Raw genomic sequence first — 12964 nt, 5'->3', positions numbered from 1 at the left:
AATGGTGTTTTCCATCCTTGTAACTATAATTGGAAATTTTGGTTTTCGATCGATACGCGCTCGACTTGCGCGGATATGCATAGGACAAATTCGACAGGACTGGAGTCTAGGTAAGAGTCAACCGCAATGTCCTGGTAACTAATTTGTTGCACAACAAATTCAATTATGGCGGCGAGAATTGCTATTCGCCTAACTTTCCGCTCTCCACTTAGCAAATCGTTCTCAAGCAGAGGGCATAGAAGTGTCCAAAGCCGCCTTGTTAGTACTACCAACAATAGACCGGAGTTCTTTGGTACAAGTCGGCGATTCATGGCTGTTTTGGCAACGGGTTGTGGAGCGACCCTCGCCGGGTTTGTATCTTACCGCATGATTTCCAACAACGTGAAAGCAAGGCCCGTCAAAGATTCGAATTTTCCTGCAAAGAAAGGGATCTCTGATATCTCAATCACTTTGTACCAATATCAGAACTGCCCTTTCTGTGGAAAAGTTCGAGCGTTTCTGAACTATTATGGAATCAAGTACAACACTGTCGAAGTGAGCCCTTTATGGAAGTCAGAGCTCAGTTTCTCCAAATACAAGAAAGTTCCGTTACTTATGGCGGATGACACGCAGGTAAGAGGCCCTGATTCGTCAAATTTATCAGGAGTTACACCTCGGTAGTCTTAGAGAAACGATGAACTGCACAACAGACGTGATTCAGTGAGGTGTAGTTTTGCGGCCCCATATTGTAAGTGTGCAATTTTCGGGGTCCATGTCCTTACCCCTTCGGTGCTTGGTTCAACGGCTGTCTAGATTACGTTCCCAGCCTCCTACTCAAATTGCTGTTAAAAAACACTGAACCTATCCTGCCCCCCACCCTCTCAGGAATTTACTCTAGGTAAAATTGAAAAGTTCAATCCTTAATATGCTGATACCTTTAAAACTTTTATTTATTTATTTATTTATTTTTTTTTTGCTGTGAGAAGTAATTGCATTCAGTTTTGCCATTTTGAAACCTTTCCCAATGGGTTATTTCTAAGATATATATCATTCTTCTTAGATCAATGACTCATCAGTTATCATCAGTGCTCTACGCTCTCTGATGGTGGGCCAAGATTCCATAGAACAGATCTTAGTTTATTACCCTGAAATCACTACAAAAGGTGCAGATGGCAAAGAACAGACAGAATATGCCAACAGATATTTTATTATGTACAAAGAGGCTATTGATAAGAAATCCATGGAACAAGAGAAGTAGGTGTACAATGATAATTGACAAAGTGTGAAAAATTATAAAATAACATCATAATCTGGATATAAGATTGTAGGCAAACTCTATCCATCACCTAGATCATTATAGAGCAATTTCCAATTAAGCATCTCTCTCTACACATGGATCAGTCTAGAAAAATTGTACCTTAAATTAAGGTACCTTCTCGGGCTGGTTTGAACTGATGGTTCACCTCAATAACATGGTGGAGAAGCAAGGATGAAAGTACAGATTTTCAACTTCAAAGCAATGTATTATACGATAAAAAGTACAACTAAATACTTAATATGAATGTATAAACCAAAAGTGAGATGTAGAATGAAAAGTGCTTGGGGACAGGAAACCAAATTTAGCTGTGTAAATCTATAGGCAGTTAAACTTTTCTCCCCAAGGGTGACCAGCATCTAATTTCTCCTGATAATATCACACCCTGTATCATACAGTAAGGTTAGTAGATTAATGGAAATGATCACCAACTAATGAAGCTCTAGATTGTTAAACAAATTCTCCTTGTCAGCACCCTTGGAAATTTATAGAGAACAGTATGGAGAATATTTATACAATGCCAAGGTGTAGAGGGTTAAGGAAACTGGCCAGGAATAAACTTTATGGTAACAGACATTATTGATGTATGTTGAAATGTTTGGCAGGGAACAGAGAAAATGGCGAAAATGGGTGGACAATTCATTTGTTCACACGCTGTCACCAAATATCTACCGCACAGCATCGGAAGCCATGCAGGCATTTGAGTATTTTACAAAGCAAAGTAATGTCAGCACTTTTGAAAAATATTCAACTTACTTTGCTGGGCCAGTTGTGATGTACTTTGTGGGAAAACATGTGAAAAGAAAGTAAGTCATCTGTAATTAGTTATTATTTAATAAGCTGAATTATGTACTCATTTTGATCAGTTGCCCCCAGTATTTCTCATGATCACGTGAAGGAGAGATGCATAGATGACATTGCCATTTTACAAATGTTTTACTTCTTAAGATTTGAAGTTGAAGTAGTTCTGTTCAGAAACAGACTACCAAAGACATCAAAATTTGGTAACACAATTTGACAACATCTGTATTCTATTACTGAAAAGGCACACTGCATGAAATCTATTTGTTAATTATATATGTCATATTTTCAATTGTTTGCCCGGGACATTCAGATGAACACTCGATACCAATTTACGTTTTTTATGTTTCCTCAAAAACAAAAAGAGACAAAGTTATTTTTTATCAAGGAGTAAACACCACAGTTGTCTTCATTGCCCACTGAAGTCATGAATGCAAGATTTCTACTACACTTTACCTTGGTGATCTCTCCTGTTTTCCCTATGGAAATTTAACATTTGTGGCTGATGTTAGTAAGGATCCCAATATATAATTTACAACACAACATTTCTGAGACATTGGCAAAGCTGTTTTTCTTCCCAAACCTTAAAAGTAGCATGATTGTTTTCCTTCTCCAGACACAATATCAATGATGATGTGCGACAAGCCATGTATGATGAGGCAGAGAAATGGATGAAGGCTGTTGGCAAAAGAAAGTTCATGGGAGGAATTGCTCCAAATCTTGCAGACCTGGTGAAATATTTAGTGCTTTTAAAAGAAATAAACCCTCTTCAAAATCTTGACTGAAATTAAGAAAATTGATAGCAGAGAACAAACTGCAGTTGGTGAAAAATCAATGTCATATAATAGTTAAACCTGTGGTGAGCAGAACCCACATCAAGCAATTACCCCCTAAGATCAGTATGCATATTCTCCATATACTGTTCTCTATACATTTTCTGAGGTGCTGACAATGATCATCCATTCTTTGTTATGGTGACCTTAATGTGTGATTTGTGGGGGATATTGCAAGGAGAAAGTAGATGCCAGTCATTTTCAGGGGTCATGGGGTTGAGAACTATTTAGTATACACTAACCCGACTTACAAAATTTCCCCTCCCCTGTTAATTGAAAAAAATGAAGCAATTAATTTGAAAGTAGATGGCAAATAAGAAATGGTGGGTGGCCAAGTTATCGTAGACGCCATTTTGTTTCGTCAGATTTCACCAAGATGAAGAGCTATTCAGTTGAAATTTACCAGGTGTACCTAGTTCGTCCCAACCTTTAAGCAAATTCTTAGCATGGAGTAGAGTGACATGATCTAGACCTGTTATTCCTAGTTATTCCTAGTCTTCAATGTAAGGAGTTCCCAAAGCTGGCGTTTTGAGGGTTAGCCCTTTCGTCAAAGCGGATAACGAAGGACTAACGCTCCAAGTGTGAGCTATAGAAACTCTTATTTTTGTTTGTAGTTGGGATTCACAACAGAAATAGCTCTCTTTGTCCTTTTCTATTCATTGCATCTTTTCCTCAGCCAAAGCCAAAGCCAAAGCAGTAAAAGTAGGGACTTTAAGCAAACCACGACGGCTACGGCAACGAGAACGTGGAAAAACAATAGATCTAATTGGCAGAACAATAGCCCAGCACGTGCGTTTTCAAACTTTGTACATTTCTTAGCCGTCCCTTGCAAAACAGCAACGTGAAATCACCAAAATTTGCGTCGTCTGCGAAGCGAAACCGCCGCGGCAAATTATTTTAATTTACATTTGGAACTGAACGCTACTTTTATGCGTTATGTTGAGTTTGAGGTCTGGCGCCCTATGAGACGGTAAACACATGCAGCCATTTTCGAAATTCTAACTAAAAGTAAAGACTAATTTTTTAATGGACGTCTTCCGTGGCGTTGCCGTCCTGACTGCTTAAAGTCCCTAATATCTGATCGGCTGCTGTTCATGTCTTTTCTACAGGCTGTGTATGGAGTACTGAGCGGTTTAGAGGGTCTTGATACGTTTAAAGACTTGATGACACACACCACAATGAAGCCATGGTATAACCGAGTCAAAGAAGCTGTGCAGACCCACGCTGGAGCTTGCTGAACTTTAAATTGCTGTATACATGTGTAATGTTGGCTTGTTTTTATGTGCAGATGAACTCCTCTCCCTCCTCTACTCCCCTTCCCTTACGAACAATTTCGTTTTTTCAATTTTTTGCAATGAGTATAGCCATTAGCGACTCAAAAGAGACCACTAGATATTAGCTCAGTAAGATGATAAAAAAATACAAGAAACAAAAACACAAAAGAAACATTAATACATCAGGAAGGAATATTAACAGCTAAAGATAGACGAAACTGTAAAGGATAATAACTGATCATTTTGAAGACAAATATAGTCTGGCGCTTAAATTACCCAGCCGCGACCTACTTTTACGGTTATTCGATTTCAATGCTATATTTTAAAGAAATGGTCTTTAAAATCAAAGCTGTAAATAATGGCAGTTTAGGTAGGGTTTGTGAGTGGCGAGAAGAATTGTTTCTAGTCTTAGAAATCCAAAGTTTCAAGGGAAAAAAATTAGTCAGGGAGACTTAACTGACAGCATCAGACCTAATAGCACGAAGGAAACCTTTTTCTGTGTCAGTCAAGAATCAGCACAATTCAGTGAAGGGTTCACATGTAGGGGTGTAATGGGAGGGGGCCTGAAACTGTCTGTCAACAGGGAAGGAAGCACAAACAAATTGCTGGGAGCTTTTTTTTAAATTTATTTTACGACATGCAATCTGGGATTGACATATCTGGCTGTAGCCGAAGGAAGAAATTATCAAATATGGAGACTATTTTTGCAATACCTGGCAGGATTTGCCGTCATTTATCATCACCATTCCCCGCTTATTAATTCGCGAAGGGTAATAGGAACGATGGTAAATCCTCTGGCTAGGTCTAATGGCGGATGAATGTGTTCCGTTCTAAACAATCACATTTCAGTCAAATGAAGCTTTGTTGGCCAAACCTCTAATCCAAGGTAGAGAAAGCATATGCACCAATATCCTGTCTTCAATATTACGTTAGGTTTATAAATATCTGGTTGTTGGAAAATCTAAATCGAATCCTTGTGAAACTTATCCAACTTACCGGCACGGTCGTTCGAGAAAGGAGCTCCTCGGCTTCGGAACGCAATCTTTCCTCCATCTTGAGTGTTCTTGTTCACCATACATACTAAAATCGACTATCTTATCTCTAGAAGTAATGAAAAGAAAGGTAATTAATTCCACGAAAAGCTCAGTTCCTTAAATCGATTTATTCGTCGAAACTGACAAGAGCTGATCGAATGAGTTCTGTTGATTCCAACGTTACGCCGATCGGTTTGCTGTAAGAATTTACCGCGCTAGATCTGCGGAGGTCTAAACAGAGAATACGATACAAATCTTAAGCTAGATGTTCCTCGCTTAGAAATCCAGTAGTACAGAAAATATCTTGATTTCAAACTTAGTTACTTTTGTAATATGTCCAGCCTTCCAATTGGACGTATCGATCGCTTCGTTCAACCCGATTTCACAAGCTACTACAAAAAGGAGCCAAGGCTCTGGGAACGAGAATGATTATGGAGTGAAAAAAAACCTGGATTACCCGGATGTGCTGCGAACTTAAGGTTTTGTACCCCTGTTTCATAATTTATTTATTGTCTTTGTCAACGGTGTTAGTAGAGTCGATGAGTTTTTCTGAACAAAGCAATTCAACCCCGAACAGTTTGCTGCAGAACAATTACCCTCGTGTTTTCATCAGGTTTCTCCTTCGCTTTGCGAAGGCTTTAACACTCGGCAACCGAGCAGAATTTAAATTATGGTGTAAAGGACAAATTCCGGGTTCGAAGCTAGACATCAACCCGGTTGATGATGGCGATTTCATTGCGTTGATCGAGTCTCTTCTGGAATCCAACATAGTTACCCTCACAGACTTGTCGCTACTTGAAGAATTTCTTATTACCGTTGACTGTCGCGATTTGCTGGAATCATTGAAGGAAGTCGAGCTACAAATCTCTCTTAGTAGTATAATTGAAGTTTACATAAAATCGGTGAAAGACCTCCGCCGTGGCGCGCCTATGAAACTTTCCTGTGATCAAGCGAACATCGTAAAGTTTCTCCTGGCAGTTAAAGAAAGAAACGAGGACGTGATTTGTCTGGCCATAAACCAACTGGAGAAATTTGAAGAAGATAGGATTATTCTGAAGATTATCGAGAACTCTAGTCCAGAGATCTCTCAGCTATCGTGGTCCAAGTTCATGTCTTATTTGGTGTTTATTGGCGAGTTCTGTGCTTCGTTTAGTTGGCCACCTACACAGTTGCCCGATGTTAAAGCGGATGGTTGCTATATGAGTCTCTTCTCGAACACCAACACATGCAAATCACTTTCGAAATGGATGCTTAAAAACGGAGGTCTGGTAAGTGATTGAAACCACTACGTGACCTGTATGAGCTTAAGATTTGCAGCCAAAAAATTATCGCTGTGTTCTCGGAATGGAGCAAGTTTTATTACGAGGTGGATAGAGGTGGAAATCGTGTTAGTTAGCTGGGGAGAAGTTATTTCGGGTTTCTGATCGGGAATGAAAAATATCCTTGTAAAAAGTGCGAGGGCTGATCGAATTTTTGTTACAGTAGTGATTCTTTGAGCCACGTAAACAGAGGCCGGTTCGATCTTCAAATGGGCTGCTTTTGAATACGCTTTTTTGTACTATTTGAACGCCGACTATGATGGGTGGTTTGCTGCATCGCAGGCTTCTACAAACAGTCACAGCTAGAATCAGAAGTAGAATAATTAACAAGAGACTCGGTGAGAGTCGTCGCGAACCTTTAATTTTTAATTACCTCAAGTTGCTTCAGTAGCAGGTTAAGTATTCATTTCCTCCCAGTCTGTCAAAAGATGTTAAAGCAACTCTCAAAACATGCACGGGCGAAGGCAATGTTCTCTCCAATGAATGGCATGTTTGCTGGTAGTCAGCGCAAATTTCTATGCTCATCTTCTTTGATCCTTTCACCAGTAACTGACTGATTTTTGGGGCGATTTGGAGGTTTGCAAGCTGTCTAGAAAATTATAAGATATTCATAAATGATAACATATAAAATAATATTTACAGCTCTCTTGAGGAACACTTTATTTTCAGAACTATTTTTTCAAACATTGTTCAGTTCTGCGTCAGAAACAGACCAATTCAGATGTTTTTTTCTCAAACTATACATTCCACATCGCAAACAACATTTTCCAAAATTTTGCAGACAGTCGTTACATTGATGCGCTTGAATGCGGCTAAAATTATTCAAATTTGCGCTACTTCTAAAACACAATCGTGAGATGTAAAAATGATAATTCCGGATAGTTAGGACTATTTTTGTTGTATCTAGAGAAGTTCTTAAAAAGTGAAAGTTTTTTGTACACGATGATAAAGGGAGAGTGAGGGAAAATCAAATCAAGAGGTGCACCGAGTTTCTTTTTTTTTTGTCGTGGGTGGGAGGGGCGGGGGGGGGTGTTTTTGGATCGGTTTTTCTGTTTTTGGGTCCAAAATTTGCTGTAGAGGCTTCCACCACATTCTTTGGTCCTTCAGTTCCCTATCGATTTTAATGCATCGACGAAAAAGGCAGGCCTTTTTGTTTTTTTGTTTTTTTTTAGTAACCATAATACCCGAACTTAATACAAGGATCAGGCAACGTTTCCTTAGATTTACAGCATATACTCATCTTCCTTTGGTTTAATCGACAGGAAGCGTTTCAAGAATTCATCAAAGAAAAACAACAAGTTACTATCAGTGATTCTGTTTCATCGTCTAATGGAGACATTTTAAAAAAAACCATCGAGCTGCTTGGAAATCGCATAGATTTGCAATGAAGCAATTTTACTATGGAAATATGAAATGATGAACTTGTAGATTCGTTTTATGATAGATCGGGAATAACGTCTAACATCTAAAAAGAAAACTAAGAAATACCCCCCCCCCCCCCCCCAATACATCCCCTCTTATCGACTGCCACCTTGCCGTGGTGGAGGGGCTTGTGCGTTTCCATGATCCTGAGAACTCAGCCGGCGGGGGCATGGAAGCCTCTGGCAGGTACAACCAAGCCGGAAAGATCAAAGGGAAGAAACCAGACTAAAGGCAGTCAACATTCTAATTCTTCATTTATTTCTTTGGAACAAACTTTGCCTTGTGCATTTCTCAGTAGCTTCCTCTGTCAATGTGTTTGCTTTAAAGCGCCATGTGATGTTAACTGTTAGATTTTTATCCGAAGCAAACATCTCAGCGTTTTATGACAATGTGAAATGCATATAAATATGAAAATATAATACACTCGTCAAAATTGTAATAGAGGTCAGCAAGGACTAATAAATAATTTTTTTTCTTCTGTAGTTATCACCGTCTGTGCTTGTACAAAGGCGCCATGCAACATGAACTCTTCGGTTTGTGGCAGTTAAAAATATGTTAGTGTTTTATTCAGTATGTGAAGTGCAATGAAAATGTGAGCACGTAAAAGCTGGAGCTGGAGGGCTGGTTACAAGTGCCTATGGACTCAACGATGGGTCTCTCACTGTGTAGCTTACGGTTTAACATTGAGAAAAATCCGAAACGAATGAAAAGCGAGATTCAACATGGTTCGTACAATCTTGAAAAGGTCTTGAATTTTAACGGTCGTCTTGAAAAGTCCTTGAAAAGTACTTGATTTCTTTTGTAGGTCATGAAAAGTCCTTGAAATTTAGCAACTTCTGTGTGCCTTATCGCTTTTCTGATAAGTTAAAAGATTTTGCTATGGGAAATTTGTCCCCTAGTAACTACCAAAACGCGAAAATGGTCGGTATAAAACGTGAGTGGTACATGAGGCAAAGTTGGATCTGTGCCTCAATTTCGTGCGAAAGGCCTCCGATGTGGGGTAGTCCGCCATATGCTTTTGTTTTAAGGGGCAACGTAAACATGTTGGGGTTTGGCTATGTTTTGGTCGATGAATTTTTCGTTTCCCTTGGTTTTCAATTTAATTGAGCGATGGGCAAATGTGTATTCAATCGTAAATGGTTTAGATTTATGAATAAAACTTAGTCCTTGAAAACCATTTTTTGTCCTTGAAAAGTCCTTGAAAAGTCCTTGAATTTTGTTTGTCTGTACGGGATTCGAACCACTGACCTGTGGTTCGAATCCCGTACAGGCCTGAATTTTTTTCAGGTCTGATTTTCACTATTGCTTAAATAGTGCTTTACTGCGAAGGATCGTGCACATATACGTTTCATAACCGCAGTTCATATATGTATTTCATATGTTTGTTGTTTGATTTATCATCTTACGGGTTTATGTCGAATTAATTTGATGGCCTGCTCCCAGTTGGCTTGTTAGCTCAATTGGTAGAGCGCTGCACTAGTATCGCAGAGGTCAGTGGTTCGAATCCCGTACAGGCCTGAATTTTTTTCAGGTCTGACTTTCACTATTGCTTAAATAGTGCTTTACTACGAAGGATCGTGCACATATAAGTTATGGCTTTGTTGGTTTTAACTCAATATGACTGGAAACAAACGGGAAAAATACTACAGAAAAAAATCCTCTTTGCAGAGGTTTAAAGGTTTAATACTAAATTATGAATTTACACCTAGCCTGGGTTTTGAACAACTCAGCCATAGTTAGTAGAGGAGACGAACTATGACTCAGCCCATATCTCTATCTGAAAGCAATAACGACGGCTTCCGGTTTACAGGCGAAAGTAAGTGCCCGGATGGTAAATGAATTCTTTATAATGTGCAGTCTTTCCTAGTTTATTGGAAACTGTGAGCTTCAGTCATGGCTACGCTTACGGCGACTTCAAGGCTGAAACCAGTTGATAAAGGAGGAGGGGTGTTGAAATATCAGCTTCCGTTTGTGTTGAAGAAGTTTGTTATTGAGTGGGTAAGAGATCTAAGTATTGATGATAGAGCTGCGTTCAGGTTTATGTGCCGTTATGATGTTCCGGAGTCAAGGTTGAGTGAAAATATTGAGAGAGATGGTAACATCTTCAAGTTAGTCGAGTTTCTTATTCAAGATGGTAGGTTGTCAGTTAAGGATGTGTCGTATTTGAAACGGTTTCTCCCTACGATAGGGCGAGAGGATTGGCTTCAGAGGCTTGAAAAGGTTGAATTACGTATGTTTATCGGTAATATAGTCGAGGATTATGTGAAGTTGAAAGCTTTTGCTCGCCAAGATGGCGGTGCATCGGATGCTGCTTGTTGCTGTGATATTGTTGTAGCTCTCTTGGTAGAAACTAAAACGCGGAATAAGTGTTTGATCGAGGAAATTTTGGGTCATTTGAGTGCAGTTGATGGCGCAGATGACGGTATCGATAGCGATATAGTTGATAGTGTCTTTCTGCGCATTTGTAACAAGATTATGAGTTCCCATCGATCTTGGTTTGGACTTGTGGCTTGCTTGGTGATCATCGTTGGGTTGTATGGGTCGTATAGCCGTTATTTAGGAACTCCGGTTGATGTGGCATTAGATGGGTATTACGTATGCGCCTTTAGTGGAACGAAAACAAGTCAGTTGTTAGCAGAATGGATTTTAGAAAATGGTGGAAGGGTAAGTGAATCAATCGCCGCTATTATTACTTTCTCTTTCAGACATAACGCAGTCCTAAATTATGGGTTTTATGACAACGCGATTGTAAGCAGAACCGAGGCTAAGCTAGAGTTAAAGCTAAATATATGAGACTATATAAGACAAATCTGTGTCTTACCAACAAAGTCGCCGCATAATTATACACATGATGAAATAGAAGCAAACTTTAATTGTAACTTTATATGCTTTGATACTACTTGGTATAGTTTTATTACCAGCTTCACATTGATTAAACATAAAGGTAGCCCTCGATGAGTTAGTTACATATCATTAGCTTCATCGGGTTGTAATGCTTTATTCCTATCGAGCATTTTGTAGACTGAAATTTTAATTGATATAGGATACTGCATGTGTATGGATGTCTATACAAAACATTTATGTAAATGATAGGTTGACTCCAACTGTTAGTGTAAAGGAAAATCTGTTGCTAACTAAAGTAAAGTCATCACAGCATACCATCCGGCTTTCGATCAAAGTATTGGATCAATCATTCTCGATCTTTTTTTCGCGTTTACTCGGATGGTGGTAGGTTTATTAACTTTTGCCATCCAAATAAGCGATTAAAATGTTTATCATGTCTAACTCATGCGTGACTGAAAAACAATCCATATCCAAGAAAACAAGACAGTTATGCAAATTTATCCTACATTTGTTTAGTCTGGGAACGCTTGGAAAGTTTTGGTTGAGGAGAAAAGACATTCTCTGTTTTGAATTTAGTGCAATACTTACCAAAGAATAAGAGAGGAACAGAAAGACATGCACAATGTATTTGTTTTAGGTTAGGATTTCGCATCAATTTAACAAATGATTGTCATTCTTGACTTATCAGGAAACCTTTCAGAAGTTTGTCAGGTTGCAGCGAAGAGAACTGGACAGCGGATCAGATATTTCAGAAGTGCTTAGCGAAATGAGAAGGATCTTACAGAACTGTGTCGCGATTTAGAACTTTCGTGCAGGTGTCATAAGGATGAGTAAAGGAAGTTGGTGTCAGTGGTGTCATTGGTAACAGTAAACCAAGTTAATTAAAAAAACTAGACGTCCCCTCTTGTGGACTGCCACCTTGCCGTGGTAGAGGGGCTTGTGCGTTTCAATGATCCTGAGAACTTAGCCGGTGGAGGCATGTGAGCCTCTGGCAGGTACAACCAAGCCGGAAAGATCAAAGGGAAGAAACCAGACTAAAAGGCAGTCAAAATGCGAACTCGACATGATACCTTGTCACGTTGTACACTAAAATGTAACGTACTTGAAAAATGCAGGTGTTCCGAGCTTGTAGCTTCAATTTCAACTTTGCAATTTTATACGTATTGTAAAGGATGTCTAAGTGGGAAATCCACGGACAAACAGGCAAAAAATGTAAAGGAATCATGTAAAAGTAAAGAACATTTGATAAAATGCATAAACAAGAATAAATCTCAATCAGATCCAGCGCCGATCGACTCATTCTTTTGTTTTTAGTCGAACACATTCAAATAATTAAGAGGAGGAATGGACTGCATCCTTTTTACCGGTCATCAGCGATCGAGTTGGCCGAGTATCTCGTGCAGTTGATTGAAGGATTTCAGGGAGAAATTAAAGTGAAGGACATTAGGGAATTTAAGCAAACCACGACGGCGACGGCAACGAGAACGTGGAAAACCAATAGACTCTAATTGATAGAACATTAGCCTAGCACGTGTGTTTTAAAACTTTGTACATTTCTTAGCCGTCCTTTGCAAAACAACAACGTGTAAGCACCAAAATTTGCCTCGTCTGCGAACCGAAACCGCAGCGGCAAATTGTTTTAATTTACATTTGGAACTCAACGCTACTTTTATGCGTTATGTTGAGTTTGTGGTCTGGCACCCTATGAAACGGTAAACACATGCATCCATTTTCGAAATTCTAACTAAAAGTGGAAACTCATTTTTTAATCGACGTCTTCCGTGGCGTTGCCGTCGTGACTGCTTAAATTCCCCAGAGTGAAAAGCACAGACGGTGCTAACGTGAAAGATCATTGGCTGAAATTTATCAACGAATATATTGCATGGAACTCGAGAAAGACGTCGAGTAAGTTCTCTATGCTTGTTGCCCTGGCTGAGAAAACCATTTACGCTTCAGCTTTACGACATTGACCCTATCGCTATTAATAAATTCCAAACTTGAGAAAGTTGGCAACCGGCTACTAAAGACAGAACTTTGGAACGCTAAAATCATGATACAAAAGTTTACAAGGCTTTAACCCTGCATCTTTTTATCCGTTTTCCTTTTGTTTTTCTTTTAAATACTCGCGCGCTGGCGCCATTCG

The 12964-nt window shown here is 39.2% G+C and overlaps 3 protein-coding genes across 4 annotated transcripts; all 3 read left to right on the top strand.

Moving 5' to 3' along the window:
* Window positions 1-151: 151 nt before the first annotated feature.
* LOC111342224 (prostaglandin E synthase 2) lies at window positions 152-4477 on the top strand. The gene is made up of 5 exons (XM_022949273.2): window positions 152-612; window positions 1040-1233; window positions 1900-2100; window positions 2712-2826; window positions 4038-4477. The coding sequence occupies exons 1-5, from the start codon at window positions 166-168 to the stop codon at window positions 4164-4166; spliced, it is 1086 nt and encodes a 361-aa protein (XP_022805008.2). The 5' UTR covers window positions 152-165; the 3' UTR covers window positions 4167-4477.
* Window positions 4478-5532: 1055 nt separating this feature from the next.
* On the top strand, window positions 5533-9154 carry LOC111342235 (uncharacterized). Of its 2 annotated transcripts, none has more exons than XM_088756337.1 (2): window positions 5533-6504; window positions 8461-9154. In XM_088756337.1, the coding sequence occupies exons 1-2, from the start codon at window positions 5698-5700 to the stop codon at window positions 8500-8502; spliced, it is 849 nt and encodes a 282-aa protein (XP_088612463.1). In that variant the 5' UTR covers window positions 5533-5697; the 3' UTR covers window positions 8503-9154. The 2 variants fall into 2 exon arrangements, with proteins under 2 accessions (XP_088612463.1, XP_022805018.1); XM_022949283.2 differs by lacking the exon at window positions 8461-9154 and adding an exon at window positions 7818-8459 and having other exon boundaries at window positions 5719-6504.
* A 441-nt stretch (window positions 9155-9595) lies between these two features.
* Window positions 9596-12110, top strand: LOC111342232 (uncharacterized). Its single transcript, XM_022949280.2, has 2 exons — window positions 9596-10641; window positions 11510-12110. Exons 1-2 carry the CDS (start codon window positions 9871-9873, stop codon window positions 11621-11623), a joined length of 885 nt encoding a protein of 294 aa, XP_022805015.2. The 5' UTR covers window positions 9596-9870; the 3' UTR covers window positions 11624-12110.
* The last annotated feature ends 854 nt before the right edge of the window (window positions 12111-12964 follow it).

Source organism: Stylophora pistillata, chromosome 4 (genome assembly GCF_964205215.1).
Source record: "Stylophora pistillata chromosome 4, jaStyPist1.2, whole genome shotgun sequence".
Lineage (NCBI taxonomy): Eukaryota > Metazoa > Cnidaria > Anthozoa > Scleractinia > Pocilloporidae > Stylophora > Stylophora pistillata.
The sequence above is the reverse complement of the archived record's forward strand: the minus strand, read 5'-3'. Positions and strand labels throughout refer to the sequence as shown.

What these genes read in the sequence shown, in the direction of transcription:
- LOC111342224 (XM_022949273.2), top strand. Translation starts at nt 166, where the DNA reads ATGGCGGCGAGAATTGCTATTCGCCTAACTTTCCGCTCTCCACTTAGC. An exon ending in AAATCCATGGAACAAGAGAA is followed by an intron (nt 1,234 to 1,899) that starts GTAGGTGTACAA and finishes AATGTTTGGCAG; the next exon opens with GGAACAGAGAAAATGGCGAA. An exon ending in GGAAAACATGTGAAAAGAAA is followed by an intron (nt 2,101 to 2,711) that starts GTAAGTCATCTG and finishes TTCCTTCTCCAG; the next exon opens with ACACAATATCAATGATGATG.
- LOC111342235 (XM_022949283.2), top strand. Translation starts at nt 5,776, where the DNA reads ATGAGTTTTTCTGAACAAAGCAATTCAACCCCGAACAGTTTGCTGCAG. An exon ending in TGCTTAAAAACGGAGGTCTG is followed by an intron (nt 6,505 to 7,817) that starts GTAAGTGATTGA and finishes TTTAATCGACAG; the next exon opens with GAAGCGTTTCAAGAATTCAT.
- LOC111342232 (XM_022949280.2), top strand. Translation starts at nt 9,871, where the DNA reads ATGGCTACGCTTACGGCGACTTCAAGGCTGAAACCAGTTGATAAAGGA. An exon ending in TTTTAGAAAATGGTGGAAGG is followed by an intron (nt 10,642 to 11,509) that starts GTAAGTGAATCA and finishes TTGACTTATCAG; the next exon opens with GAAACCTTTCAGAAGTTTGT.